Here is a 26,850-nt window from a genome sequence, read left to right as displayed (position 1 = left end):
ATATTGAAAGAGATGGTATATGGGTATGATTAATTTCCAACATCATTGCCTCTCGGATGTTTTGATATGATGGTAATGAAAACTTAAGTGGAATCTACTTATGACTTTCCCAACATTTATGTGGAAATTAAAGTAAAACAATATTGACAATTAAATGATGTTCACTTTTCCACTACCAATTAATATCTTATTGTTGCTCAATGTGGGATTTAAGATACTTAAAGTAAACCAAATATAAGCTTAATTGTGTTTGAGATGTGTCACCATACGGTGAAAAACCGCCAAATCTTATCATATAAGAAGAAAAATAAGATATACAATTCATTACATGCAAGTTCGATCATCTCAATCATGCACATACTGCATATGATATATCATATATAGTTCCAATAACATTTATATGGTCGCACAAAACCAAAACACACCTGACTACATTTTATTTTCTTTGATATTAATTCCATCCAAAAACATATTTCTCAGTCGGTTTAACTTTTCAAACAAATTAAAAACTTGTCAGGTGGCCGTTTACAGTTAATTATCAATACTCATGTTACAGTAGTGAGCTGCTCCCTTAATCAAATGTCTAATTAATATTCCATTGGATCTTCTGCATGGAATCCATTAGCACGATGATCTCCATTTATTTCTTCAGCAGTAAAAAATTCTGTCATGTAATATTCAAATTTCTCAACCAAGCTTTCGGGCACGGACACAAGAACTCTCACAGAGTCGAAATCTCCAACAACTGGTAAAAACAAGCAGTAAACATCACTCGTGAGAGGCCCCATATGCAATGGCTTCCCTTCTCCAAAATCCAACTCCTCTAACCCTAACTTCGCCCACTGCGATATAACCAAACTCGCGCCCAGATCCGTCTTCAACGTTTTCTCCTCCAATAAGTCAATCATCGACCTTACATACTCATCATTAATATCTTGCTTAGCTTGTTGAACCAACTTAACACCGTGGCGCAAGTTAGCACCGACTAGATCCTTCACGGTGGTTTCGGCGCATGCTAGCACGAACCCGTTGCCGTAGTAGCCCTGTGGGATTTGAGGGTTTAACGTTTTTCGTATGTTCACCGAGAAGAGGAGCTTGATGTTGAGAGAGGGTGGCAGATTCAATGATTTAATCCAGGAGCGCCACGTGTGAGATGCTAGGGTTTCGAAGGTGCTGCATTTTAGCGAGGGTGCGCATTGTCTCTTGAGGTGAAGGATATCCGAGTGGGTGAAGGTTAAGGATGTGGGGATGAGCGGCTGCGATTGGAGCAGGCTCATGATATCCACGTGGCCGTTGTTGCTTGTTAGGGTAAATTGAGGATGAGCGTAGGTTGCCTTTGGAGGACTACGTGATTTTAACACGTGGCGAGAGTGAATCGGTTGGATTGGTGGATCGAGATCTGGCTTGCCTGTTAGGTGGGCCCACGCGTGTAAGAACTGAGATGTGCCTATGCCGTCGCTTAAACAGTGATTGATTGCTGTACACATGATCATTCCCCCACAACGGAGATTTGTAACCTGTAAAAGTGGAATTTCATTTTATATGAAAAATACAGACAATTTTGTGTATATATATATAAAAAAAAAAAAAATTAGAGAACTGTTTACCTCATGAACTATCATACTATTTAAAATTCACCTCCTTAATTATTTGTTTGGTAAATTAAGGACCTAAATTTCCACCAATTTACCCCAATTTGTTGGATTCCATTCCATCCAATTTTGTTTATCACAACCCCCATGATTATCTTTCTTTTAAGTAATAAACAAGTTTTTTAGGGGTAAATTAGGTTGGTTAGTCATGATAATTTAGAGTAATTTTATAATAGTTTTATAAAAAAAAAGTAAGAAACAAGTTTTAAAGTGTCAAAGGAGTGAGGGTGCAAAATAAGAAACATGCAAAAACTGAAAGAAGAAAAAAAGCATAAGGAAGACATTAGACGTAATGAAAGCACTAATAAAAAAATAAAACGAAGCATGGAATGAAAATAACCTAACCCTAAAAGTAAAATCTATCGTCTTGAACTAGATAGTACGATGAGATATGAATAGTCGTTCATACTTTTTTTTTTTTTTTTAATTTTATTTTATAAAGGAGGGTTGACCGTTTCTCTTCTTACTTGGAAGCGAATCGAACAATAAACTTATTATACTCACAAGATTCTTAAACTATTAATTTCTTTTCACTTAATTAGGACTAGAATTTCTACCAAAGATTTAGTTTGAAAATTTGAAAATGTTGGCGTAAGACAAAAGTAACCCTGTTTCTGGTGGACAAAGGGTACATATTGGCCACATTTCATTTTCCCAATTTTTTTGTTCGGTTGGGTGAAATGCGACTTGTTTGCTCCGAACCTAGGATTATGCAGTGGAACTTTGTTTCCTCTATTTCCTCAGATAAATGATTGAAAAGGAAAGTCCATATATTGGTATGTTAGTGGTAATACCACAAGATATTGGAGCACCAAAGCCAATTGAGAAAATACCGAACTTCCCATATTTAATATCAAAAGTATTTTCAAAATTTTAATTTCAAGCGATATTATGTATTATATATTAAACTAAAAAATATAAAAAATGTAAACTTAAAACGTAATGGGTTAAAAAGGAAGATCTACTCACCAAGACAATATACTAACAAAATTAATTATTCTTATTAGAACAATTGTGTAGCTTCTTTTTTTTTTTTTTTTTTTTCCAATTTTCACGGGAAAGTTTACTTGTTTAATTAAGAAAAAGAAAGGAGAAATGAAAAAAAAAATAAATACAAAATCGGACTAACCTGAATAACAAGAGGAGGGATATCCAAGAAACTGAGGGCTTCCACCCTGTATAAGAGTTTCCTCCAAGACCTGTTCGGCTTGCTGGAAAGTTCAAGAAAATCCTGAGTAGTGATGTCCATGAAAGCCTCGGCAAATACAGCACCTTCTCCATTGCAGTCAACGTCGAGCTTCTGATCATGGTCAGCGCTCGTCCTCAACCTCCCAGCCAATGGGTAGTAGCCAACGAGGACTTTAGAGAGGGCATGCTTTAGGGTTTCTAAGCTGACAGATTTTTTGAAAAGGTAGAGATATTTGATGGAGAATCTGAGAAACTTCTGGTCGTCGAGATTTGAGAGGTGGAGGCAATGCTTTGGGGTTGGGGAGTTTGGGCGGATTAATATTGGCTGAGTTGGGTAGTAACAATTTGGAAGTTCTTCTTGAGATTTTAACATCTTGTTTATTTGCAGTAGTTGCTGATGGCTGAAGAGAGAGAGAGAGAGAGAGAGAGAGAGAGAGAGAGAGAGAGAGAGAGAGATGATCCAAGACAAGGTAAGTGACAGGGGAGGTCGCTAGCTAAGTAGTAGAGTGGAGAAACAATTTCTACGGTTGGATATGAGGGATGGTACGATGAGATTCCTTTGGGTTAAAGCTAGCAAGAGGGGATGTGTATTAGGGCGTACAATATACCCCCACATCTCAAATCTAATCAAAAAGTCATTAGCAAAGTTGTTATTTGCAAAATTTGCCGCCCAGTGATAAACAAAATCTTAAGCGTAACCAGAAATATATTTTAATTTTTCTGTATCTCTCGATAAGTAATTTGAGGTCCCACACAACATCTTTAGAAATTTACTAGCGCTAATCATGGGATTAAAGTCATACTTCATCAGTACCACACTCAAAGCTTCTTTCAGTCTAATTACTAGTCAATTATGCTCTATAACTCTTCTTAGTTTTCACCTATGCTTTATTTAGCATAAGATATAAAATTTATTATGATTATTGCTTTTAACCGAAATACCAAACACTGATTCAATACTAGTGTTACAAATTCATTCAAATTATAACATGATGATTTTCACTATTATATACCCAATAAGAAATTTTATTTTACTCAAAATCAGTATATTCCTTTGAAATGGTGGCAACAAACGCGCTTGCGTCCATGAAATTATTACACATAATATTCCTCCATTGGACTCTAATAATTAAGCCAAGCTTAGATTAATATTTGATGCTTCGAGATTAGTTAAACAAGATTAATTAGCATTAGATCGATGGGACTGCGCAAAAGGAAAAGGGGACAAGGAAAAAGACAAGACAATGGGTTGGCCACACATCTCCATTCCATATTCGTCCCAAACCAAAGGCATATCTTTCCTTTTAAAGGAAACAAAGACGCCCACCCTTGAAGATGCCAAGATGGAAAGGATAATGTTTTACCTTTTTACCTTTCACTTCCATTTTATTATATGACTGAGGTAAAAGTAAAACGACAACTGATCAGAGCCACGAATTTGTAGAGAAACCTCGGTAAGACTGCATGATTACGGTACCTTTTTCACACCGAGTCGAATCATGATAAGTTGGAACTCATCTTGTAAGTACGTGAGTAGACCTCCTCCATTTTCATCCATTTCCATGTTAACGGGGAGTTACATTTCTTGAAGAGGATTCCTAATTAGGAATTTTAGTACGTCGTGAAATGTATAACGTACAGAAGTTTTAGCTGTTAGATTTTTGGTGAAAGATTCAATAATCAAAATTTACGGTCAAAATCCTCAGTATGTAAAATATACCGAATCAAAATAAAATTCTCATTCTAATTATTAATCCTTATCATTTTCAAATGAGCAAGTGTTTGCCGGTTAATTCTTTATAGAATTCTTGATTTCTTATGAACAAGAGAAAACCTAAGTCTGAAAGAGACAGGTCGGAGCTTGTTGCATTATTTACCAGTAATTGTTGCTGTCTTAGAGGAGTAGGATTTCTCCCCTCCAAATCCTCACCCTACTCTCACTTTCCTCTTTGCCTTTCTCTCTATAAAGAAGTCAGCACAAGATGTTAATGTGGCTATAAGAGGGGACTAAACGAGAGGAAAAATGGGAGGAGAGAAAATATGGATCTGCCTCACAGATGGTCAATTGTAAAAGCAGTCCATAATTTGTGATAGAGAAATCTCAACAGTCCCAATGACACAAAATCTCGAGAATGATTTAGTCTCCCTAGCATTACCCTTTTCTTATACTCAATATGTAGAGTATCATAAACTCAGGACTATAAGACCTTGAATGCGAGATGCATTCTCTTAATCAACTGAGTTACAAACTCGTATTTCATTTCCGTTAACATTGTTATATTCTGAAGCCATAATAAGTAATTACGCATCAAATTAAGAAATTATGAGATGTTCGATTCCCAGGTCGCATGAATGTTTATTACTTCAAGGGATGGACGAAACAAGTTATAATCCATCCAATTTCAGACTCGACCACCTTTATGCTCTAAGAATATCGTCATGCTCATAAAGTTTTCTCTTTCTTCCACTGCGTTGAATGAGAATTCATTCCAGATTACGCGCTTATACTGTTACTAAATCCAACGTACAATCCTGCTTTAGGCTAAAGATTAATTGATTTCCCCCGACAGAAAAAGCAACGACACCAAGCATCAAATTCCGAAAGCAAATGTATCAGTAGAAAATTGTTCATGTCAAAGATAATCAAGGATTTGAAATTCGAGGGCGGCATGTACCTTTTACCGGTAACTTTAGCCCTAGATTAGCTGAATTTCGAATTAGCACTCGATCTGGACGGCATTTCGCCATCGCTATCGGCGATTACTAAACATAAGACCCATCTTCCTAGTTTCCTTCTTTTCACCACTTCTGTTCAGAGGTTTCAGAGATGGTGAAATGGAATCCAGTTCCCCCTAAAAGCCATCAAAACTTGGCAGTATATATCCCGTAATAATAATCTTGTTGGAACCCATTGTCCCAAATTGGCCAGAGGGCCAAAGAGAAAGCAATTTAAATAAAAATACCCCTCTAACCAACATCGAGGTTTTTTATGATAAAACCTCACACCTGACGGATTGGGCAGGTGGTAAAATGGGAACAGTATCGGTGTTGTTGGAGTGGGTCATTGGTCCGTCGATCTGAAAAATTCTACAAATCTCAAGGCACACAACTATCAAAAGGAATTTAACTTAACATTTTTCTTTTCTTGACGCGAGTCGATCGAAACATTCTATACCAAAACTGGAAGCAACAATCAGCTGTCAGCTTACTAGCCTGATTATGACTCATGCATCATATCGATGGGCTTTCAACGTATTCCACTCTCTGCATCACTTGCTGATGTACCAGTCCACACCAAATTGCCATCATGTCATTATAATTTAAATCAACTAAGCAGAAAACATCCCTCAAAGAAGAGGACGAATTCCTCCGTACAGACTTCTGTATACGGCAGCACGCACACAAAAGGTGGGCCTCATGCATGTGGGTCCCACCCCGGGAAACTTTTGTGTGAGTGCTCCTGTATATGGCAGTTCGTACGGAACATTGTCACCAAAGAACTCCTAAGAAGAGATGACTAGACTCTCTCTAGACCTTGTGATTTCTGAGTTATAGTCTAAAAAGGAAATCAGATATGGATGGGAACTTTGGGTGTTCAAGGATGTTCGAGTTCTACCAAATTTCAGATAGTGTGCTTTATTGAGTCAATCATGATAGTACACAGAACAAAATAAAATCTGACTTGGTACAAGTAAGCAAAAGCACCGTGACAGAGAAGGAAAACCAGAACAACATACTAGGTCGATGAGACATTACAACCGGGCGACATAGGAATTTGAGTGTGTAACATATCTCACCCATCGATATGGGTTGTAGCTCTTCGACTTCTTTGTTATATGCAAGTATTTTACCTGCATCAAGACAGATGAGGAAACGGGTATCTTAGAATAACTTAGAACACATGATTATAGATGTATGAAAAGCAGAAAAAGAAAAAAACAGTAAAGCTCATGTTTTACAATACAGATCTGGTTCATGTTGTGTGTTTGATTCACAAATTTAGGTCAGCCAACTCAACTAGGTAGCTAATTTGGAAGCTCATTTTATTTTACACAGCATTCACTAGTAGGATTCCAGTTAGTTTTTTCTTTGGGTAGCAGGTATAATAAACATGTTCCCAGCTGACTGCTGCCGTGAGAGGCATCAACCAAGGCAAGGGAATCAGGGCCTTCCTAAGTATGAAATACGACTGCTTATGTAGACTCCCAGCAGTGTAATGTCTACACAATCTCATGGCATTAATGGAACTTAGAGCTCTGAGTTTGTACCGTAGGTCCACAGCAATGGCCGCATCCGATTAGGTCCTTACAAGGTCAAGAGAAAATCTTACCTGAAGCCTTGAAGAATTGAACATGGGTATTGTGAAGGTCATGCTAACAGGTCCAGCTTCTTTGGTAATATTTCCTGCATTAGTACACGTACACAATAAAGTAGCATTCACACATCGGTTTCTTTGTTTCTCTCTGACACATAAACAACAACGAAGATTATACAGCATTACACACTCCCAAGCATAAAACAATGTATTACCATGTGATTCTTGTGAAAATGTCAGCTTTGCGTGTAATGTATGTTCAGATCCACCAACAATCTACAATGCAAGGCACCTGTTACTAATTTCAGACATTGAAGCAAACTAATAGCAAAAGTAATATGCAACTCTTAACAAATCTTTCAAAGTAGAAGAATGAGAAAGATGTTTATTGAGAGGAAAGGAAATCCTTGCCTTCTTTAAACCCCATTCAACTCTTTTGTTTGCTTCCTTAAAATCAGTTGTGTTTCCAACTGCTCCAGGTCCCAACTCAAAACTAACCCTAATGTATCCCAGATCAGACAAGATGATTAGTAATGCAGACATGGAACCCGTATTGAAATTAAGTTTTTCCCCCATCATGTATGTGGTTACCTGCTGAGTAACATAACACACAAAAATACACGACATCGAGCCTAGTTTCAAAGAAGTTCATCCAAATTTTCTAAAAGCTGTCACAAGTATGAACTGAAACGTAATAACTAGTGTGTAATATAGAAGGGCCAATTCCCCGCAATATATTATATTAAGGCGGAGAAAAGAAAAAAGGAATAATTCAGGAAATGGATTGTCTGCCCAACTGCAATTGCTCAACTGTTGTTGATCCTGTGTATAATAATGAACCCTACTTGAAAAAGTATCAATGTTTACTAGTTGAGTATACTATAGGTCAAATATCTACAAACAGAAGTTAACCAAATAACAACTAAGTCTATGCTCTTCAGTCAACCAAAAAAAAATATACAACAGCTGACCAGAAGTCTAACATTAATTTTGCTCTAAGGTATGCAGATGCACCACGTTTTCACCAACAGAAAGTTACAAGATTAAACAAATTACCTAGTTGTATATGGTGGCAGTGGAATCTGCACAAGGATTTTATCTGCAATAATGCTTGAAGGGAAATCAGCACGCACTTTAATAATCACTCCAGCCTAACAAAACATAACATGATTTAGATGGAATCAGATGTTACTATTTTATGATAGGAGGAATTTTTTAACTTTTTTCTCACCTTAAGCGGTCCTGCTTCTTCAATTAACGAATTAATACGAAAGGGAGGCTTGAACTCCTGAGTGATGCGGTAATTCATGACTGGAAACTCACCATCTGTTGGTACCTATTAAACAGTGGCGCAATCTATTAACTTAAGCTCTAACAGAACAGTAGTTATATCTCCATCCTCAAGAAGTACTGCACACGATTATAAAGTACAAAGTCTCAATCAGACTCACCAATGAAAGTGTTCGGTCAACATCGAAACTATCGAGATGTACAGATTCATGGAAATTACAATCGTCCAGTATAACAGCCCCTGTTCCTAAACCATAATCTGATGGAAAAGGCAGCATAGTCAGATTAAGAGGACAATGCTACTAATAGTACCAATATCCTAATCTCACATATCTCACTCAAACCCAGCAAACTATAAAAGAAAGACAGTTAACGAAGACTACCGACATCTTAAAAGCATTTTCTATAGTGGAAAGATTACCATAGGCTGACCCTCCACCTCTTCCAATACTCACTTCCTCATTAAGAGCCAGTCGAATTTCTGGATTGCCTGTGAGATAACTCTTCAATTGGATGGTACCATCAATCTCAGAAGTAAGTATATATCCCTGCAAGAACAACATAATAGTAATCAAAACAGCTCAAAATTGATTACCACCTGGGAGCTGTGACACTAACAAGAAATTAAATATGGCGACCCAAACACAAGAGGTACTTACACTGGAATTGAATGTAACACTCATTTTTTCAATTATGTCCACAAAAATTTCCTCTCTCTTTCTACCTCCACGCTCATTTGCAACAACAGATTTTGCGATTGTAGTTACTGGCATTCTTTTAGCCTGATACCAACATGCAAGTTTAGCAAGTCAATCAAACCATACAGATCAATCAGAAACAACGAAATACCACCACCAGAAAGCAAATTATCATATAAATAATACCGTAAAAATTCCAGCAGAACCCAGAGGCAGAAACTGCGCAGGATCAACCACAACCGGCTCATTGAACACATATGACTTCAAAAGCTCAGTCGAAGTAGTTTGCACATAACCAAAATCCTGCCATAATTGACAACAGGTAAGCCAGATTACATACACATAGAGTCACAAAATGCAGGACTTTGAAGACACTCACAATGATTTGGTCCAGCAACTCGTACACAAGCACGAAATTTTTTCGCAGCGATTCTTCACTGAGGACCCCGAGGTAATCTTTAACGACTCTAGAAATCCTTCTCAAAAGTTCCAAAACAAGAGAAGGCGACAGATTCACTCTCGTCGTCGCAACAAATAACAACCCAGCATCTTTCACATGAAAGTAATTTACACCGTCCACATTCTAGAACGAATTAATTAAAGAAAGTCAATCATGAAAAATTGATTAACATCTCACAAATGCATTAATATAAATTCTTCTAAATAAAGAAAAAAAAATTGAAAATACCTACAAAGACAGGTGGCGCGTCGCCGTCGCCGTCGTCCTTCCAGAATTTCACTTTCCGGAAGAAAATCTCGGCGCTTCCCTTCGGCACTTCGCCGCGATCTGCATCAAATTTTGAAAATTTTGAAAATTTGAAGCCTGAAACCCTAGAAATGCAAAACTTTGAAGAATCGGATGAAATGCGAGCGAGCCAGAGTGAGACTTACAGTCGCGGAAGACGATGTTGTCGCCCCTCTGCGAGAGAACGAAGAACTGAGAGATCATCGCTGTGAAAGCTCGAAGCTTTCCTTTTCGGACTCGTGAAATTTGATCGCTTTGATTACACGAATGCAGAGCACTCGCTCAGTCTCCTCTGCGTCTCTGAGTGTCCGCGTGGAAAGCGGTTGGACCTTTACGGGTGCCGAGTCGTAACGGAAACCAACGTTTGGGGCCGCGACTATCGATTTTGCGCCACGTGTTAAAAGTCACGAGTCAATCACGTGACTCTGAATAAAAATAAAAATTATTTAAATTTGTTTCGCTTTCATAATTTTTGTTTTATTTCCTCTTCCACTTACCCTCTCGTCGTCACGTCTCTTCGTCTCTCAATTTTTCTCATATATCAAATACCAAATATTTATGATTGTATTGGGTGGTATTTGCAGTCGATTGCATAAGAGCAACTTCACTGTTGCAAATGTTCTCCGGGTTCTTCACTGTTTAATCCATTTACTGAACAGTAACTACTTTTAATAAACAGTAACTACTTTTTGCATCTCTACATTTATAATAGTTCTGGCAATAGACAATAAAATATTAGTATTTTTTTATTTATAATTAATATTATATTATTAATTTATCTCAGTATCCTTCTCATTCTTCCTTCTTCTCTATATATTTGGTTTTGCTTCTTCTTCAATTATGCATCTTCTTTTTCACTTCCTTCTTCCTTCTTTGTTTGTTTATCGGAAAACTTCTTCTTTTTTTGGTAAAAGGAAAACTTCTTCTTCAATTATGCATCTTCTGCATCTTCTCCGACAACCATCTTTGAGGAAGTCACGACGCCGGTGTAAACACGAGAAATTCCTGAAACCAGAGAGACAAGAATACGTGTACAAAATATATATTTTGTATTAATGATTTTGGGGTTACAATCTCTTTGTAATTTGGTCCTCTGATTCTATCTTCGTAGGGTGTGGGTTTGTGGATGAGTTGTTGATCCAAAGGGCCGTCGGGGCTTGATCTAAGGATGCACAGTTGATGAATGGATCTTCAAGGGGCGTTGGGCTTGATCTTGAAGGTTGATGGATGAACGGATCTTCAAGGGCTTTTGGGCTTAATCTTGAAGGATGAACGGATGTGTGGATTTGTTGAGGTTGTTGATCCAAAGGGGCCGTTGGGGCTTGATCTTAGGATGAACGGATCTTCAAGGGCTTCTGGGCTTAATCTTGAAGGATGAACGGATGTGTGGATTTGTTGAGGTTGTTGATCCAAAGGGGCCGTTGGGGCTTGATCTTAGAATGAACGGATGATGAGCGATGAACACTTTCTTCAAGGGCCGTCGGGGCTTGATCTTGAGTTGGTGGAAGTTCTTCAAGGGCCATCGGGGCTTGAATCTTGAAGAACGGATGATGAACGATGAACACTTTCCTCAAGGGCTGTCGGGGCTTGATCTTGAGTTGGTGGAAGTTCTTCAAGGGCCGTCGGGGCTTGATCTTGAATTGAACGGATGGATGATGAACACTTTCCTCAAGGGCCGTCGGGGCTTGATCTTGAGTTGGTGGAAGTTCTTCAAGGGCCGTCGGGGCTTGATCTTGAAGGTGGATGATGAACGATGAACACTTTCCTCCAGGGCCGTCGGGGCTTGATCTTGAATTGAACGGATGGATGATGAACACTTTCCTCAAGGGCCGTCGGGGCTTGATCTTGAAGGTGGATGATGAACGATGAACACTTTCCTCCAGGGCCGTCAGGGCTTGATCTTGAAGGTGGAAGTTCTTCAAGGGCCGTCGGGGCTTGAATCTTGAAGAACGATTTGACGAAGAACGAAGAGTGCTTTCTTGATCCTTCGGGATTTGCTTGAGAGCTTTAGAGTTTCAAGGCTTCTTTCTTTCTTCCTTCCTTCTTTCTCCTTCTCCTCCCCCCCAAAATGAATGCCTTGGCCTCCTATTTATAGAATTCCAAAACTTGATTTTTGGATTTAAATAATCAGATGAAATAAATCATTTCTGCCAGGTATTGACACGTGTCATATTTGATGACTTTTCCAATTTATTTCGATTTTTCGTTGAATCACACGCTACATGTAAAATTTATGTGACACGTGAACGTTGAAATTTTAATTATTGGTCAACATTTATTTCACCGAAATTTTGATGTCTACAAATGCCCCGACTTCAAGGCGCGTCGTAGACATGTGCTTGTCACGTGTAGAAGATGCGTTTTGAAGTCCCTTAATGTAGATGTCAACCCAAGGGCCGTCGAGGCTTGATCTTGAATTGGGCTGGAAATTTCTTCAAGGGCCATCGAGGCTTGATCTTGAGTTTGACTGGAAGATTTTCTGGTTTCCTCCAATCGTTGATTTTCCGCAGGCTTAATCTTGAACTGGGCTGGAGGATTCTTTTGGTCTCCTCCGAAGGTCTGAACTTACTCCTTTGATCTGGAGTTGAATTTGATTCAAAGGTGGTGAACACTTGATTTTGAATCGGACTTGTGATTTCTTCAAGGGCCATCGAGGCTTGATCTTGAACTGGGCTGGAGGATTCTTTTGGTCTCCCCCTATCGTTGATTTTCCTTTGTGCTGCTCTTGAACTGGGTAGCAGGATTCATACACATGGCAGGCAAGCACGAGGTGGAAGTGATGACCTGTTTCTTTGTTCAATCTTTCCCCAATTCGTATTGAAGAGGGTAGATCGGAAAACTGACTCCAAGTGCCGTCTGATTGCTCTTTTCACTTTGCCATGCGAGTAATAACAAGGACAAAGGAAAGGACATGGAGAAAGCATGATATAAGATACATTTGCTTTTGAAGAAGCAGGGAATGAATCAGCACATATATTTGTTGTGCTTGTCTCCACATGCTTTGATGTATCATTTTCACTTGTCTTACTTGCTCCCTTTGCAGAAGTGGTATTTCCTTATGCAGGTTTGGCATCTTCTCGTGTAGTATTCGTCCTCTGATGCAGGAGTTGAATGCAACCTTTGCATTTAAATGGTGCTTCAAAACATTACTTCTCAGCGACGATGAGTACTCGAGAGCAATGCAAGGTAAGCAACCAGGCAAAGGTTCCAGGCAATCAGTTCCAGGTCGGAAGTTTGATTTCAGGTTCCGACTGATAACTCTATTTCCCCTTTTCCTGCATGTAAGAGCAAGGACAAAGAAAAGGACAGGGAAAAAGCATGATATGAGATACCTTTGCTTTCGCCCTTGATGATATGAGATACTTTTGCTTTTGAAGAAGCGGTGAATGAATCAGCACATGCTTCCATCTACCGTTTCCTCCTGGGTCATCTGTACTCCAGGCATCTGGTATCATCTTTGGGGAAGAGGAAAAAATTGAGTATTTTGAGATGTTTTGCTGGGAGTGTACTCTCGGAGGTGAGGAAGAGTTGGGCTTTTTTTCTTGTTTGCAGGTTTGCCTTGCCATAAAAGATGAAGGTCGACATATATAGGGATTTCCCAATAGGAAGTGGTGGTACTGTTCTTTTACCCTTGTCGACAAAGGTTTTGATCCCGCAAATTCGGCTTTTTGAAATAGTGACGACTCTTCGATCTTTGAATACGCCTCTTTGATTTCTGAACGACGCTTCTTCGATTTCTGAACGAGCGTCTCTTTTGACAAAGTGGCACGCGTTTTCTGAAAAGCAGAGAAAGCGTCGCCGAACTTTGCGCTTGTCAGCTAAAGATGTGTAGCTGCGATGATGACCTCCACGTGATCTTTTGACAAAGTGGCACCCGTGCTCTGAAAAGCCGCGAAAGCGTCGCCAGCCTCCACGTGTTTTCAACTTTGTCGGAAATCTTTTGACAAAGTTGAACGCGTTTTCTGGAAAGCCGAGAAAGCGTCGCCTAACTTACGCCGGAAAATCCAGCTTTTGAGATTTGCAGAGCGATGTCTCTTCACTTTTGAACAAGCGGCCCTTCGATTTCTGAGCAAGCGCCTCTTCGTTTTTATAGAGGTATTGATCACCTCTAACATGTACACTTCGAAGATTGCTCATTCCTGAAAATCATCTCCGGCCTTTTGAGTTTTAACTCCATCCACCCATCTCTTTTAACACCTTTGAAAAATGGCTAACCCATCGAACCTTAGCTTAGAATTGAGTCTCAGCAGTGATCCGGTTGCGCCGCTTCAAGGTAATGTATGGTGTCCTTCTTTCTTATCTTCTAACGGTCCTCTTACAGGTGAAGACTCCGTGATGCAGGACGCCACAACAGCTACAATAGTAGCTAGGAACCTCCTTACTCCAAAAGATAGTAGGCTGCTGTCGGGACGGTCCGATGAGTTGGCCGTTCAAGAGTCCCTCGCTCTTAGTGTTCAGTGTGCGGGCTCTGTGTCCAACATGGGCCAACGCCTGCTTGCTCGGTCCCGTCAGGTGGAATCATTGATGGCAGAGGTGGAAGATCTTAAGCAGGAGATTCAACAGCTTAAGTACGAGAATAGAAGTTTGCATGTGCTTGCAAATAACTATTCGTCGGGCATGAAGAGGAAGCTTGATGAAATGCAAGAATCTCAAGGTCGCATTCAAAGTGACCGTCAAAGGCTTGCGTCTTTCTTCCAGAGGCACATTTTTCCGGCGTCATCAAGCGTTCCACCAAGTATTGGGGCCTCGAATGATCTATCTTCGGTGCTTCCCGCTCCTGGAGTTTGGCCGAGTAGTGGGACTTCACGTGAACGACCTTTGTGAAGGGTCCATCTTCCTCTTTCTTTGTTAGATACATTTTTTTTTTTTTTTTTTTTTTTTTTTCGCACTTGTAATTTCTCGAAAATCAATGAACATGCTTCGTTTTATTCAGTGTATTATGCTAAATACTGATAAAACATATACATCACTGTCCATCATCAATTTTTTATTCATTTGTTTGCTTTCGGTGGCACTGATCCACCATTCATTTATATATATATATATATATATATATATATATATATATATATATATATTTCAGATGGTGCCAGAAGCACCACCATTGTTTTTTCCTTTCTTTTTATTATATATATATATATATTTTTTTTTCACATGGTTCCAGAAACACAATCATTGTTTTTATTATACATATATATATATATATATTTTTTTTTTCTTTTTTTCTATTATTCTTTTGAAAGATGCTTCCAGCATCATCATTGCTGCTTTTTTTTTTTTTATTATTCTTTTGAAATATGCTTCCCGGCATAATCATTGCTACTTTTTTTTTTTTTTTTTTTTTTTTTTTTTTTTTCTTTATAAGGCCATCTGCAAGGCTGAGTTCGTGGGTGAAAACCCAGGCCGGGTCCGAGAGAAGACGGAGGAGATCTTTGGGTGTGAGTTGACAAACTTTGATTTTGTCAATCACATTCAAAGGCAGCAGCAGAGGCAAGCAGACGGATGAGATCTTTGAGTGTGAGTTGACAAACTTTGATTTTGTTGATCACATTCAAAGGCAGCAGCCATGGTGGAAGTGCAGAAGCAGCCAGAGCTTGAAGTAGTGCAAAGCGTCGAGCTTCATGATCGGCTAGTCGTTTGACAGCGGTCACTGAAGTTCTTCGCTGATTTTAACCACGGTGGCCAGAGTGAAGCTGAGGGACTTGCAGGCACTAGGTGATGAGCTGTTGTTGGCGAGATCTCAGTTGTTTTTTTTTTTTTTTTTTTTTTTTTTTTTTTTTTTTGTAGTGCTGCAAATGTCTCCATTGGTGGAGATGAAGAAGGAACACTCCGTGGGAGGAGTTGACAGCGGCAAAGACAGCAAGGATGGTTGCTGCTGCTGACGGTGGAGGCGTTGACGGGCAGCGAACAAGCTACTGTTGGAGTTTGCTACAAGGGACACCGCTCGCTGTGGAGGGAGTGCGCTGGAGCTTGTACCTGTGCAGCTTTCATGGCGTACATAATCTGAAGCAAGTTGCTGTCTTGTTGGTCAGAGACGAAGATTTTGACAGAGAAGTGAAGAGGCCGCCTGTGAAGTTGTTCGAAAACAGCATCGGCTTAAAGAGCCAGCCAAAACTCTCGAAGTCAACTTCAACTTGCATTTGATGATGATTGTGGACTTCCATGCACCTGTTGCCGCTGTGCTGGTGGTGGTGTTGAAGTGGGATACCATACGCGTGCCATCTGCTAACCTTAGCTGAACAGAGGTCGACGGCAATGACTGATCCACAACTAAGCCCATTGAAGGCAATGGAGCGCCTGTAAGGGGAGGAGCGGCAGCAGTTGACTCAGTGGTAGCTGCTGCAGAGGTGCTGCCACCTAAAGTTCTTCCAACACCCTGAAAAGCAACATGCCTCTTCACTGGTTCAGGATATTCTTCATCCCGCCTAGTAAGATTAACATGAACAGCAGTCCTCTTATTGCCTGGTTCAAGCTCTTTCGGGCACTCGGACTTCTTGATGCTTTCCAGGAAGGGTGCATTTTCGGGATCATCCAGCCTCCGCAAAGGACCATCATCTACAGAAAACCCATTCCTCCAAAAAGTGATAGTGTGAACGATAGTTTCAGGTGGCTGAGGAGCAGCAGTCGGGACGGACGAGCTGGAAGGGGTCGCCGGGGTTGGTACTTGAACGACACGTCGTACTCGGAGAGGGAGGGAGTCGACCCAGGTGGCGAGGTTGGAGGGGCTGTAGAGGACAGCGTCGGAGGCGAAGATGCAGTTGGTGTGGACGAGCGGTGGAAAGTGAACCCCATTTTTGTGTCGGTCTAAAAAAAAACACTGGTGAGGGTTGAAGATTAGCTGCTCAAGTGCTCAACCTTTGCGATCTGCTCCGGAGTACCCATGAGCTCCACCATCCTCTGAAGCTTCTCCAAATTCCCGTATGCAGCTGCCGTGTACACGTCGTTTCGCAGACTCTCTTCCCCAATCCCATTGGCTTCGCCATTGTTGTTTGCTGAATTGGCTGATGCAGATTCGCGATCGTGGGTTTGGAAAGACGACCCGGAAGTCAAAGTCAAAGGGGCTCGCCGGAGAAAAGATCGCCCTGCAAGTAAAGGTTACGATGAGTAACGCAGGCAGAGAGATCTGAAGGCAGAGGACCTCTTGAAGCGTTGAAACGGAGACTGAGAGTGCGGAGACTAGTCAGATTTCCGAAAATGCCACTAGGGATTATGCCGGAGAGACGTCGTTTAAGTGTTTCGATCTCGAGGAGGACGATGTGCTCCTCCTCCGCCTTGAATCGAGCTTCGCCGATGGACTTGACGAGGTCGAGGAAATCCTTGGATTGGCCGAAGCCGCCCTGGGAGCCCATCGCGAGCTCCCGGCCGATGGTATTGAGCTGCTCCATTGATGATTGAGGGTTTGAATGGAGAATTGGGGGTGATGGGTGACTGCGAAGAGAGAGAGAGAGAGAGGAAGCTGGAGCTTTTTTTTTAGATCTGTCGAATTGCAACTATAATTGCAATACTGTAGTTAAAGATCCGAGCTTTTTTTTTTTATTTTTTTTTTATTTTTTATTTTTATTTTTATTTTTATTTTTATTTTTATTTTTTTGATAGAGAATATAGTAACATATGTACTTTTTTTTTTTTTTAATAAAGAAAATTGCTTTTTTTTTTTTTTTTTTTTTTGAGTAGAGAATATAGATATATTTACATAGTAACATATGTATATTTTTTTTTTTTTTTTTTTTTGATAGAGAATATAGTAACATATGTACTTTTTTTTTTAATAAAGAAAATTGCTTTTTTTTTTTTTTTTTTTTTTGAGTAGAGAATATAGATATATTTACATAGTAACATATGTATATTTTTTTTCTTTTTTTTTTTTTTTGATAGAGAATATATATATATATATATATATATATATATATATATATATATTCTCTAATACATAGTAACATATGTATTTTTTTATTTTTTATTTTTTCTTTTGAAACCAACAACATGTAATTTTTTTGTACAAAGAACGTAATAATATTGACTTTCTTTAATGAAACATTTATTTATTTATTTTGATGTGACTGTACTTGAAGTTTTGAAGTTTCAAGTTGCCTACGTACCCTTGGTTGAGGAGGGATCAAGTCATGACGTAGTTCAAATGAGTGATGATTTTGATGATGATTTTGATGATGATTTTGCCGTACACAGTTTATGCTTTTGCGGGCCAGGAGCTTCTTGGTGCCGTTTGCATTTTTAGCTCATGCAGGCAAGGAGCGTTTGTTGTCGCCTTTTATGCTCGTGCGGACAAGGAGCTTTGGTTGTCGCCTTTTAGGCTCGTGCGAACGAGGAGCTTTGGTTGTCGCCTTTTAGGCTCGTGCGAACGAGGAGCTTTTGTGAATTTGTCAAATGATCTTAAAGGGGCATTCCTTGCAATCTTCATAGCAAGGAGTCTTGACTGAGTGATTGAAGAAGTCTTTGGGGAAGAAATCGCGCATTGTGATGGCAACGGACGATCTTTGTGTCATAACTTCATCATCCTCAACACTTTCATGTAGCTTTGAAGGTTGACGGTAGCTGCTTTGCCCCCTTTCCGATTGGTGAACTTGTGGAGGAGACCTATGTTTCTTGTGCATTTTCTTTGGAGTGACATAAGTCCATCCTTCAACTTCACTTGACTTGACTGACATGGTTTTGGAGCATGCCCCCAGCGGTTGAGGTGAAGATTTTGAGTTCAAAGAGCCAGAAGTGACGGTGGTATAATTTGTCTTCACCACATCATTAAGATCTAGCTCGATGATCCCTTTCTGAGCCAACTTCATGATGAGATCTTTTAGCACAAAGCACTTTTCCGTCGGATGACTAATGAAGCGGTGGAATTTACAGTACCTTGGACTGTCAGTACGGTTCATATCTTCTGGCCGTTTGCACTCAGGGAGGTTGATCACCTTTTTGTCAAGCAAGTCTTTCAACATGGCAACCACATCAGAGTCGGGGAATGGATAAGTCTTCTCCTCAAGCTCCTTCAAAGTGCGTCTACGTATCTCTTGATCACGAAAAGCTTCGGTTTGAATCGCCTTGCTTCGTGTAGGGATTTTGACTGGAGTTGTGTTGATCGTCATTGCTTCCTTGGTGGGTTTCCACGTAGCCTTATCCACCTTTGGCCCCAAAACTTTGTCATTCTTGTAGTCGGCGATCTGTTCTTTCTTCCCATGACGGGTGATGCTTAACTCCATATCATGGGCGCGGGTGGCTAACTCCTCGAATGTTCGTGGTTTGATGCCTTGAAGGATGTAGTGTAGTCCCCACTGCATGCCTTGAACGCACATCTCAATGGCAGAGGTTTCAGAAAGCCGATCTTTGCAATCCAGACTTAGAGAACGCCATCTATTTATGTAGTTGACGACAGGTTCATCTTTCCACTGTTTCGTGCTGGTTAGCTCTAGCATGCTTACAGTACGACGAGTGCTGTAGAAACGGTTGAGGAATTCCCTTTCTAGCTGGTCCCAACTGTTGATAGACTCAGGTTCGAGGTCAGTGTACCAGTCAAAAGCGTTACTTTTCAGCGAACGCACGAACTGTTTGACGAGGTAGTCTCCCTCTGTCCCAGCATTGTTGCAAGTCTCAATGAAATGGGCGACATGTTGCTTCGGGTTGCCTTTTCCATCGAACTGCATGAATTTTGGGGGCTGATAACCCCTTGGCATCTTCAAAGCATCAATCTTCTTGGAGTAAGGCTTTGAGTACAGTACGGAGTCATGCGAGCTTCCTTCGTACTGTGTCTTGATAGTGCTTGCAATCATCTCCTGTAGTTGCTGGATAGAGAGAGATCCCATGGATGTCGTGGCTTGGTCTAGCTTCGGCTTCTCTTCGACTTTCTCCACTGGTGGCTCCTCCTCTTCGTCGCCTTCTTTCTTTAATAGGCCAACAATTGGGTCGACTTTCACGTCGAGCAGCGCATCTAGTTGGTTGACAAGTGCGGCAATCTGCAAGTCTTTCTCTTCCACAGTTCGTGTGAGCTTTGCGATTGCTTCATTCATCTGAGATAGCTGCTCCTCGATTGAAGTTGCTCCAGTGGTCATGACTTGCATGGTTGTACTGCCGCTCGAATCAGCGTCAGAGAGTAGGGACTCTGAGTATTTCTTTGGGCTCTCCCCTTTTGATGCCCTTAGCGAGGCTAGGGTGATCACAGGCTCGTACCTCAGGTGCTCTTGTTCCTTTGACAGAGTTAATGCAGGGGCGGAAGCTGCGGCAAAAAGATCTTTTGCCTTACTTCGGGTTATGATGCCCGAAATATCACCACTTGCGGCGATGATGTTCTTGTTCTTTGCTTTGATTGCAGGAACAGCTTGATCCTTTCTTGATGCCATTTGCGTTTTTCGATGATTTGAGGATAGAGATGAGAGGTAGAGATTGTCCCACTGGGCGTGCCAAATTTGTAAACACGAGAAATTCCTGAAACCAGAGAGACAAGAATACGTGTACAAAATATATATTTTGTATTAATGATTTTGGGGTTACAATCTCTTTGTAATTTGGTCCTCTGATTCTATCTTCGTAGGGTGTGGGTTTGTGGATGAGTTGTTGATCCAAAGGGCCGTCGGGGCTTGATCTAAGGATGCACAGTTGATGAATGGATCTTCAAGGGGCGTTGGGCTTGATCTTGAAGGTTGATGGATGAACGGATCTTCAAGGGCTTTTGGGCTTAATCTTGAAGGATGAACGGATGTGTGGATTTGTTGAGGTTGTTGATCCAAAGGGGCCGTTGGGGCTTGATCTTAGGATGAACGGATCTTCAAGGGCTTCTGGGCTTAATCTTGAAGGATGAACGGATGTGTGGATTTGTTGAGGTTGTTGATCCAAAGGGGCCGTTGGGGCTTGATCTTAGAATGAACGGATGATGAGCGATGAACACTTTCTTCAAGGGCCGTCGGGGCTTGATCTTGAGTTGGTGGAAGTTCTTCAAGGGCCATCGGGGCTTGAATCTTGAAGAACGGATGATGAACGATGAACACTTTCCTCAAGGGCCGTCGGGGCTTGATCTTGAGTTGGTGGAAGTTCTTCAAGGGCCGTCGGGGCTTGATCTTGAATTGAACGGATGGATGATGAACACTTTCCTCAAGGGCCGTCGGGGCTTGATCTTGAGTTGGTGGAAGTTCTTCAAGGGCCGTCGGGGCTTGATCTTGAAGGTGGATGATGAACGATGAACACTTTCCTCCAGGGCCGTCGGGGCTTGATCTTGAATTGAACGGATGGATGATGAACACTTTCCTCAAGGGCCGTCGGGGCTTGATCTTGAGTTGGTGGAAGTTCTTCAAGGGCCGTCGGGGCTTGATCTTGAAGGTGGATGATGAACGATGAACACTTTCCTCCAGGGCCGTCAGGGCTTGATCTTGAAGGTGGAAGTTCTTCAAGGGCCGTCGGGGCTTGAATCTTGAAGAACGATTTGACGAAGAACGAAGAGTGCTTTCTTGATCCTTCGGGATTTGCTTGAGAGCTTTAGAGTTTCAAGGCTTCTTTCTTTCTTCCTTCCTTCTTTCTCCTTCTCCTCCCCCCCAAAATGAATGCCTTGGCCTCCTATTTATAGAATTCCAAAACTTGATTTTTGGATTTAAATAATCAGATGAAATAAATCATTTCTGCCAGGTATTGACACGTGTCATATTTGATGACTTTTCCAATTTATTTCGATTTTTCGTTGAATCACACGCTACATGTAAAATTTATGTGACACGTGAACGTTGAAATTTTAATTATTGGTCAACATTTATTTCACCGAAATTTTGATGTCTACAGCCGGCTTCGGAAAAGCATGACACCGACTCCGGGAAAGCCCATGATGCCGACTTGGCCTTTAAAGAAGACGGATCCAGTGGCTCCGATGGGTTTGGGTCCAGAGAGAATCATCTTCGTTGCTTCCAAGGACGACGAAGGTCGAGTAGCTGTCAGGTTGAGGCCTAGAAATGCAGAGGAGATGATGGTTGATGTCGCCCAGACGTCAGCCTTGCGTCACGTTGCCTTCGGACTCTCGGGTTGGCAACTCGTGCCGGACCTCTCCCTCGGGCTTGCTCGGGCTCCCTCGCCAGCACACTGGGCTTGCTTGCTCAGGCTCCAACACACGCTGGAGCTGCTCTAAAGGAGAGGCTGTCAATCTAACTAAAGCGACTATGATCATAAGGCTTACTTTTGTTTAGAAGATCCTGAATGGTTGTACGAACCTTTATCATAATTGCATTGTCGATATGAGAAGAAAAATGAAGTAACGTGTCACTTCAATTAAAAGATAATTAAAATTCATCACTTGCATTTAGACCAACTAATTTTTCCACCAACAACGAAGCACGAACGATGCACATGACATTTCTTGAGTAAGGTCATTTTTGTAATTTAACTACGGTACATGCATTTTCGTATACATTCATTATGTAACAATCAAATGTGATAGTCCTTTTTTTTCTAGTTGCGTGTCTGACCGTTAAATAAGAAATATACGAAGTAAATGCATACAGAACAAGAAGTTCCAAATTTTAAGGTGTTTTGACAAGATTCCTGATTGAGCTGAAGTTTGACAAAACTTTTCATTTTGTGAATTTTCGTCGTGATCGAATTGAACGACGACGTAGCAAGACCGTTGAATGCCCGCCCTGCAAAAAATGGGTCCCGCCCATTAAAATATCCCGTTGCTCTTCTCGCTAGCGTTACAAGAGCGAAATCCGGTGATAGATGCTGCGATCCATCGTCCATTAGACAAAAACAAGAAAATAATAAATAATAAAATTAAAATAATAGTCCAAATAAATAAAATCCGCATAATTGTCACATGCTTATTCCCCTCTCTGCTCTGATCGCGTCGAGATAACGAATCTACAGCTCTTCAATCGCCCCTATTTCTACACACCCAGATCGGAAATCGAATTCCCAATTCCCGATGATTTGATTCGGTAAATTCTGGCGCGAAATTGGAAACTAGGGTTTGTGCCGATGAAATTGGGGCTAATTTGCGGATAGTTGCGAAATGGTCTGGGTTTGCGGTGGATTGGATGAGAATTGGGACTAATTCGGACTTGGGTTGGCGGATTGGATGGGACGGGACTAAAAAGGTAAAATCTTTGTTTGTTTGATGCGAAAATTCCATGGCTATTTGCTGAAAAAGAAGCAGAAATTAATCGAATTTGTTAATGTGAAGGAACAATGGCGACGCAAGTGGAGCCTCCGAACGGGATCGGGTCGAAAGGGAAGCATTACTACTCGATGTGGCAGACGCTGTTCGAGATCGACACCAAGTACGTGCCGATCAAGCCGATCGGGCGGGGAGCGTACGGCATCGTTTGCTCGTCGGTGAACAGGGAGACGAACGAGAAGGTGGCGATCAAGAAGATCAACAATGCGTTCGAGAACCGAATCGACGCACTGCGGACGCTGCGGGAGCTGAAGCTGCTGCAGCACCTCCGGCACGAGAATGTGATTGCTTTGAAGGATGTGATGATGCCGATTCAGAGGAAGAGCTTTAAAGATGTTTACTTGGTGTATGAGCTCATGGATACGGATCTCCACCAGATTATTAAGTCTTCGCAGCCGCTTTCGAATGATCACTGCCAGTATTTCCTCTTTCAGGTAACATAAATTGAATGTTTTCGGATTGTCTTTCACTTTGTTTTGTTGGTGAAATTGTTACTAATTTTGGTGATTTAATCCGGTATGAACTCGTACTCTCGTCCCTATATTGTCGAATTTACTTTGCTATCTTGTCCATTGTTGGCTACTTGGAAAATGAAACATCATACATTTTAAAGGAGACATCTTTACATTTTAGAATGCTTCATAGAAACTGATACTGCAGAATACTTTGACAATTCTCTTTCAGTTTTATGAAAATTCGGAGACTAGACCGCTGCACTAAATTGTTGCATTGTAGAATTTACGTAACCGTGCTAGACTGATGAGTGGTGCTAACGTTTCTTTCGTCAATTTGAATGTCAATCATTGATTTGGTTTGGAGTAGGGCTTTTAAGAGAAGAGTATGATGGATTGATTGAACCGCTAGATTTGCTTTTCCTGTGCTTCCTTATGCCTTTCATCCTTTTTCTTTTTTCGGAAAAGACCCTTTTTTGTACTTCTTCTTGAAAAGGGTTATTCACAGTTGTCTTGTTTTTACTTATTCTAAAGAAAATAGAATGTCCATGCAGCTGCTTCGAGGCCTAAAGTATCTTCATTCTGCAAACATTCTCCATCGTGATTTGAAGCCTGGGAACCTTCTTGTCAATGCAAACTGTGACTTAAAAATATGTGATTTTGGGCTAGCTCGTACCAGCACAGGAAAGGGGCAGTTTATGACCGAGTATGTTGTCACTCGTTGGTACCGTGCCCCTGAGCTACTGCTCTGCTGTGACAACTATGGAACGTCGATTGATGTGTGGTCTGTTGGGTGCATCTTTGCTGAGCTTCTTGGCCGGAAACCTATCTTCCCTGGTACAGAATGCCTCAACCAGCTCAAACTCATAATTAACATCCTTGGAAGCCAGAGGGAGGAGGATCTCCAGTTTATAGACAATCAGAAGGCTAAGAAATACATAAAATCGTTGCCATATTCTATGGGGATCCCCTTTACCCGCCTTTACCCTGATGCTCATCCTCTGGCAATTGATCTACTGCAAAAGATGCTTGTTTTTGATCCATCAAAGAGGATTAGTGTCGCTGAAGCACTCGAACACCCTTACATGTCCCCATTGTATGATCCCAATAATAACCCTCCAGCTGAGGTATCTATTGATCTTGACATAGACGAGGATTTAGGAGAAGAGACGATAAGGGAGATGATGTGGAGGGAAATGCTTCTTTACCATCCCGAAGCTGCTACAGGCAATGCTGCAGTGTTTTCCTGATCATCTTCTCTCTAGCTTCTTCTATGTAGACTTTGAAATGCGTCTCCATTCCAATAATCTTGATGCAGCATGCGTCAGCAGGTCTCTCTCGCCTTCAATAACTTCGTTAATTATAAGTTATGATCAGCTATGAACCTGAGCCCTGCATATGATTGGTGGCGTTTTAAGTTTGTATATATGTGTGTCTTTGTACGTCTATGGAGTCTGGAACCGGTTTCCTTTTGTAGTTAATGAAGATACTATTTTATGTCCATGTAATTTTGTATGATCGACTGAAATTTTACCATGAGACATGCTACGGAGACATTGATGAAGTGATACTTCTTCTTTCTCTGTTCGATGAGTTTCGCGGTTTAAAAACTGTATACACAGGAAGACACCAAGAGAGAAGACTAGTCATGGTGACGAGGCTTGGGGGGCGATGCGTATACCTCAAGTACTCGGCACTTACGGCATCATTTCTCCTTATAATTTCTCCTTTGTGAAGAATGAGATCGACTTAATGCACTTACCTTCGGCACCATCTTTAATGCCCCCGCATTTGGGTCACAAGCCAGCATTACTGAGCTCGGCAATTAACATCCGAAGACGTCAATTATACGAAGGAAGTAACCATGGCGCGAGCACAGTCGATGTGGGATAAAACATAATGACGTTGGGTTTCATTTTGGCCCTTTTAAAGGCCCGAGCTGGGTTTGGGTTGGAGTGTCCCCTTCTTCTTCGAGAAGGCTTGGGCCAATGTCCAAGAAAAGGTGCAGTGCGTTTTTTTTTTTTTTTCTCTCTTTGAACAAACGATATTATTGTCTATTTTAAGAGAGTGAGTGAGTGAGCTAAACTTATCTAAGACCTTTTATTTACAAATGAAAGGAATATATTTAGATCTTAGTATAAAGTAACAAGGTCCAGTGCGTTTTAAAAATTAAAACTTATGGTCTACAACTACATGCATGCTCCTCACATAAATTTATTATAATAGTTAGCCATATCAAATGTGTCAATTCACTTTTATTATAGAACGCATAACAATTCATCTCTTGACTTTTGTTTTTGGTACCCATATCAGTTTTGCATCCCCCCTAATTAAATGCATGCAAAGTTGTCGTTTTTCAAGTGGCGGTGTGTCCCCTAAACTGAAAAAATTGCAATATATGAGAAGGGGCGATCAGAGAAAGAAGATCTACGAGATTTTTTTTTTTTTTTTCTTTTGTATTTTTTGTGGAACTCTTTTCTCCTTTTGCCCTTTTCAGATAATTGAGTGTTGTAACTGGATGAGAGTGGGTGTCGTCCTTCTTTGACACACAATTTCTTTTGAGTTATTAGTCTCAAAACATCCATGCAAAATTAGGCAGCACCGACATTATACCCTTTGATCTGTCTCCGTCTCCCACCAAAAATTTTGGGCCACTTCTTTTCGGCTCTTGACGTACGTCCAACCACCCAACCAACTAACCAACCAACCAACTTATTGGGCACCTTTCAAGTTTCAAGCACCAAACTAACCTAGCTCACTAAAGTATCGTGCTCATATGTGTAGAGATTACATAAATAGTTGTCACCTATTTTGACACCAAGAAAACAGTTAAGGTTTCACCGCAAAATCATTTGGCAATATAAAAATTTTCCTAACCTTTTGTAAAAGCACGCAAGGTCCGTCCTTTGATTCACTAACATAGAATTTACAGTTTTAACACATTTTACCATTTTCGTAACATGACTAGTCATGTAATAAAAGAGATAGATATACAAAATAATTACATTAGAAATTTTGTTATAGACATGCGCGCTAGACATGTTGGTCAATATAATGTGTGCACCTGTAGAGAATAAAGAGAGATACGTAGACGCAAGTTTTAAAATAAAATCACCTTTTATTCATGATTTGATAACGTTTTTGGGCTTTGAATTTCATTGTTTATACAGATTTTGGAAAAACCCACTTGTTATTGGCAAACTTTGGAAGACTGAACGGGAAGGTTCTTGCGCATGCATGACTAGATCAGTTTGGCTGACATTGAAAGGCTGCACGGGAAGGTTCCTTGCGCATGCATGACTTGATCAGTAAGCGTATTCAAGCATGCATGCATATATTATAATTATATACATA

General features: G+C 40.7%; 4 protein-coding genes across 6 annotated transcripts; 1 reads left to right on the top strand and 3 right to left on the bottom strand.

The window, feature by feature from the left end:
- Positions 1–340: 340 nt before the first annotated feature.
- LOC103928587 (alcohol acyltransferase 9) lies at positions 341–3,446 on the bottom strand. The gene is made up of 2 exons (XM_009337659.3): positions 2,782–3,446; positions 341–1,517 (listed from the first exon to the last, which is right to left on the bottom strand). The coding sequence occupies exons 1-2, from the start codon at positions 3,211–3,213 to the stop codon at positions 588–590; spliced, it is 1,362 nt and encodes a 453-aa protein (XP_009335934.1). The 5' UTR covers positions 3,214–3,446; the 3' UTR covers positions 341–587.
- Positions 3,447–6,450: 3,004 nt separating this feature from the next.
- On the bottom strand, positions 6,451–10,204 carry LOC103928570 (AP-4 complex subunit mu). Of its 3 annotated transcripts, none has more exons than XM_048577831.1 (13): positions 10,035–10,204; positions 9,832–9,930; positions 9,523–9,692; positions 9,330–9,446; positions 9,105–9,227; positions 8,867–8,993; positions 8,607–8,704; positions 8,387–8,491; positions 8,212–8,306; positions 7,567–7,654; positions 7,371–7,431; positions 7,171–7,244; positions 6,451–6,691 (listed from the first exon to the last, which is right to left on the bottom strand). In XM_048577831.1, exons 1-13 carry the CDS (start codon positions 10,090–10,092, stop codon positions 6,593–6,595), a joined length of 1,314 nt encoding a protein of 437 aa, XP_048433788.1. In that variant the 5' UTR covers positions 10,093–10,204; the 3' UTR covers positions 6,451–6,592. The 3 variants fall into 3 exon arrangements, 2 of the variants coding, with proteins under 2 accessions (XP_048433788.1, XP_009335915.2); XM_009337640.3 differs by having other exon boundaries at positions 9,523–9,726; positions 9,836–9,930; positions 10,035–10,203; XR_001951413.2 differs by having other exon boundaries at positions 6,553–6,691; positions 7,371–7,447; positions 9,523–9,726; positions 9,836–9,930; positions 10,035–10,203.
- Positions 10,205–15,816: 5,612 nt separating this feature from the next.
- Positions 15,817–16,680, bottom strand: LOC125477081 (plant UBX domain-containing protein 3-like). The gene is made up of 3 exons (XM_048583895.1): positions 16,553–16,680; positions 16,119–16,460; positions 15,817–15,955 (listed from the first exon to the last, which is right to left on the bottom strand). Exons 1-3 carry the CDS (start codon positions 16,678–16,680, stop codon positions 15,817–15,819), a joined length of 609 nt encoding a protein of 202 aa, XP_048439852.1.
- Positions 16,681–22,597: 5,917 nt separating this feature from the next.
- Positions 22,598–24,999, top strand: LOC103928561 (mitogen-activated protein kinase homolog NTF3). The gene is made up of 3 exons (XM_009337629.3): positions 22,598–22,964; positions 23,051–23,478; positions 24,051–24,999. The coding sequence occupies exons 2-3, from the start codon at positions 23,056–23,058 to the stop codon at positions 24,744–24,746; spliced, it is 1,119 nt and encodes a 372-aa protein (XP_009335904.1). The 5' UTR covers positions 22,598–22,964; positions 23,051–23,055; the 3' UTR covers positions 24,747–24,999.
- Positions 25,000–26,850: the final 1,851 nt, after the last annotated feature.

This window comes from the organism of the source record quoted next, unplaced genomic scaffold (genome assembly GCF_019419815.1).
Source record: "Pyrus x bretschneideri cultivar Hongxiangsu unplaced genomic scaffold, Pyrus_bretschneideri_v1 Contig1, whole genome shotgun sequence".
In the NCBI taxonomy this organism is placed as follows: Eukaryota; Viridiplantae; Streptophyta; class Magnoliopsida; order Rosales; family Rosaceae; genus Pyrus; species Pyrus x bretschneideri.
The sequence above is the reverse complement of the archived record's forward strand: the minus strand, read 5'-3'. Positions and strand labels throughout refer to the sequence as shown.

Excerpts from the sequence above, each read along its gene's own strand:
- LOC103928587 (XM_009337659.3), bottom strand. The coding sequence starts at position 3,213 with ATGTTAAAATCTCAAGAAGAACTTCCAAATTGTTACTACCCAACTCAG. Across the intron at positions 1,518-2,781 it reads TCCCTCCTCTTGTTATTCAG|GTTACAAATCTCCGTTGTGG; the intron begins GTTAGTCCGATT and ends CCACTTTTACAG.
- LOC103928570 (XM_009337640.3), bottom strand. The coding sequence starts at position 10,092 with ATGATCTCTCAGTTCTTCGTTCTCTCGCAGAGGGGCGACAACATCGTC. Across the intron at positions 9,447-9,522 it reads AGTTGCTGGACCAAATCATT|GATTTTGGTTATGTGCAAAC; the intron begins GTGAGTGTCTTC and ends CAATTATGGCAG. Across the intron at positions 7,655-8,211 it reads CTGCCACCATATACAACTAG|GGTTAGTTTTGAGTTGGGAC; the intron begins GTAATTTGTTTA and ends GGGATACATTAG.
- LOC125477081 (XM_048583895.1), bottom strand. The coding sequence starts at position 16,680 with ATGGGGTTCACTTTCCACCGCTCGTCCACACCAACTGCATCTTCGCCT. Across the intron at positions 16,461-16,552 it reads GAGTACGACGTGTCGTTCAA|GAATGGGTTTTCTGTAGATG; the intron begins GTACCAACCCCG and ends CACTTTTTGGAG. Across the intron at positions 15,956-16,118 it reads TCGACCTCTGTTCAGCTAAG|GCGGCCTCTTCACTTCTCTG; the intron begins GTTAGCAGATGG and ends ACAACTTCACAG.
- LOC103928561 (XM_009337629.3), top strand. The coding sequence starts at position 23,056 with ATGGCGACGCAAGTGGAGCCTCCGAACGGGATCGGGTCGAAAGGGAAG. Across the intron at positions 23,479-24,050 it reads GCCAGTATTTCCTCTTTCAG|CTGCTTCGAGGCCTAAAGTA; the intron begins GTAACATAAATT and ends ATGTCCATGCAG.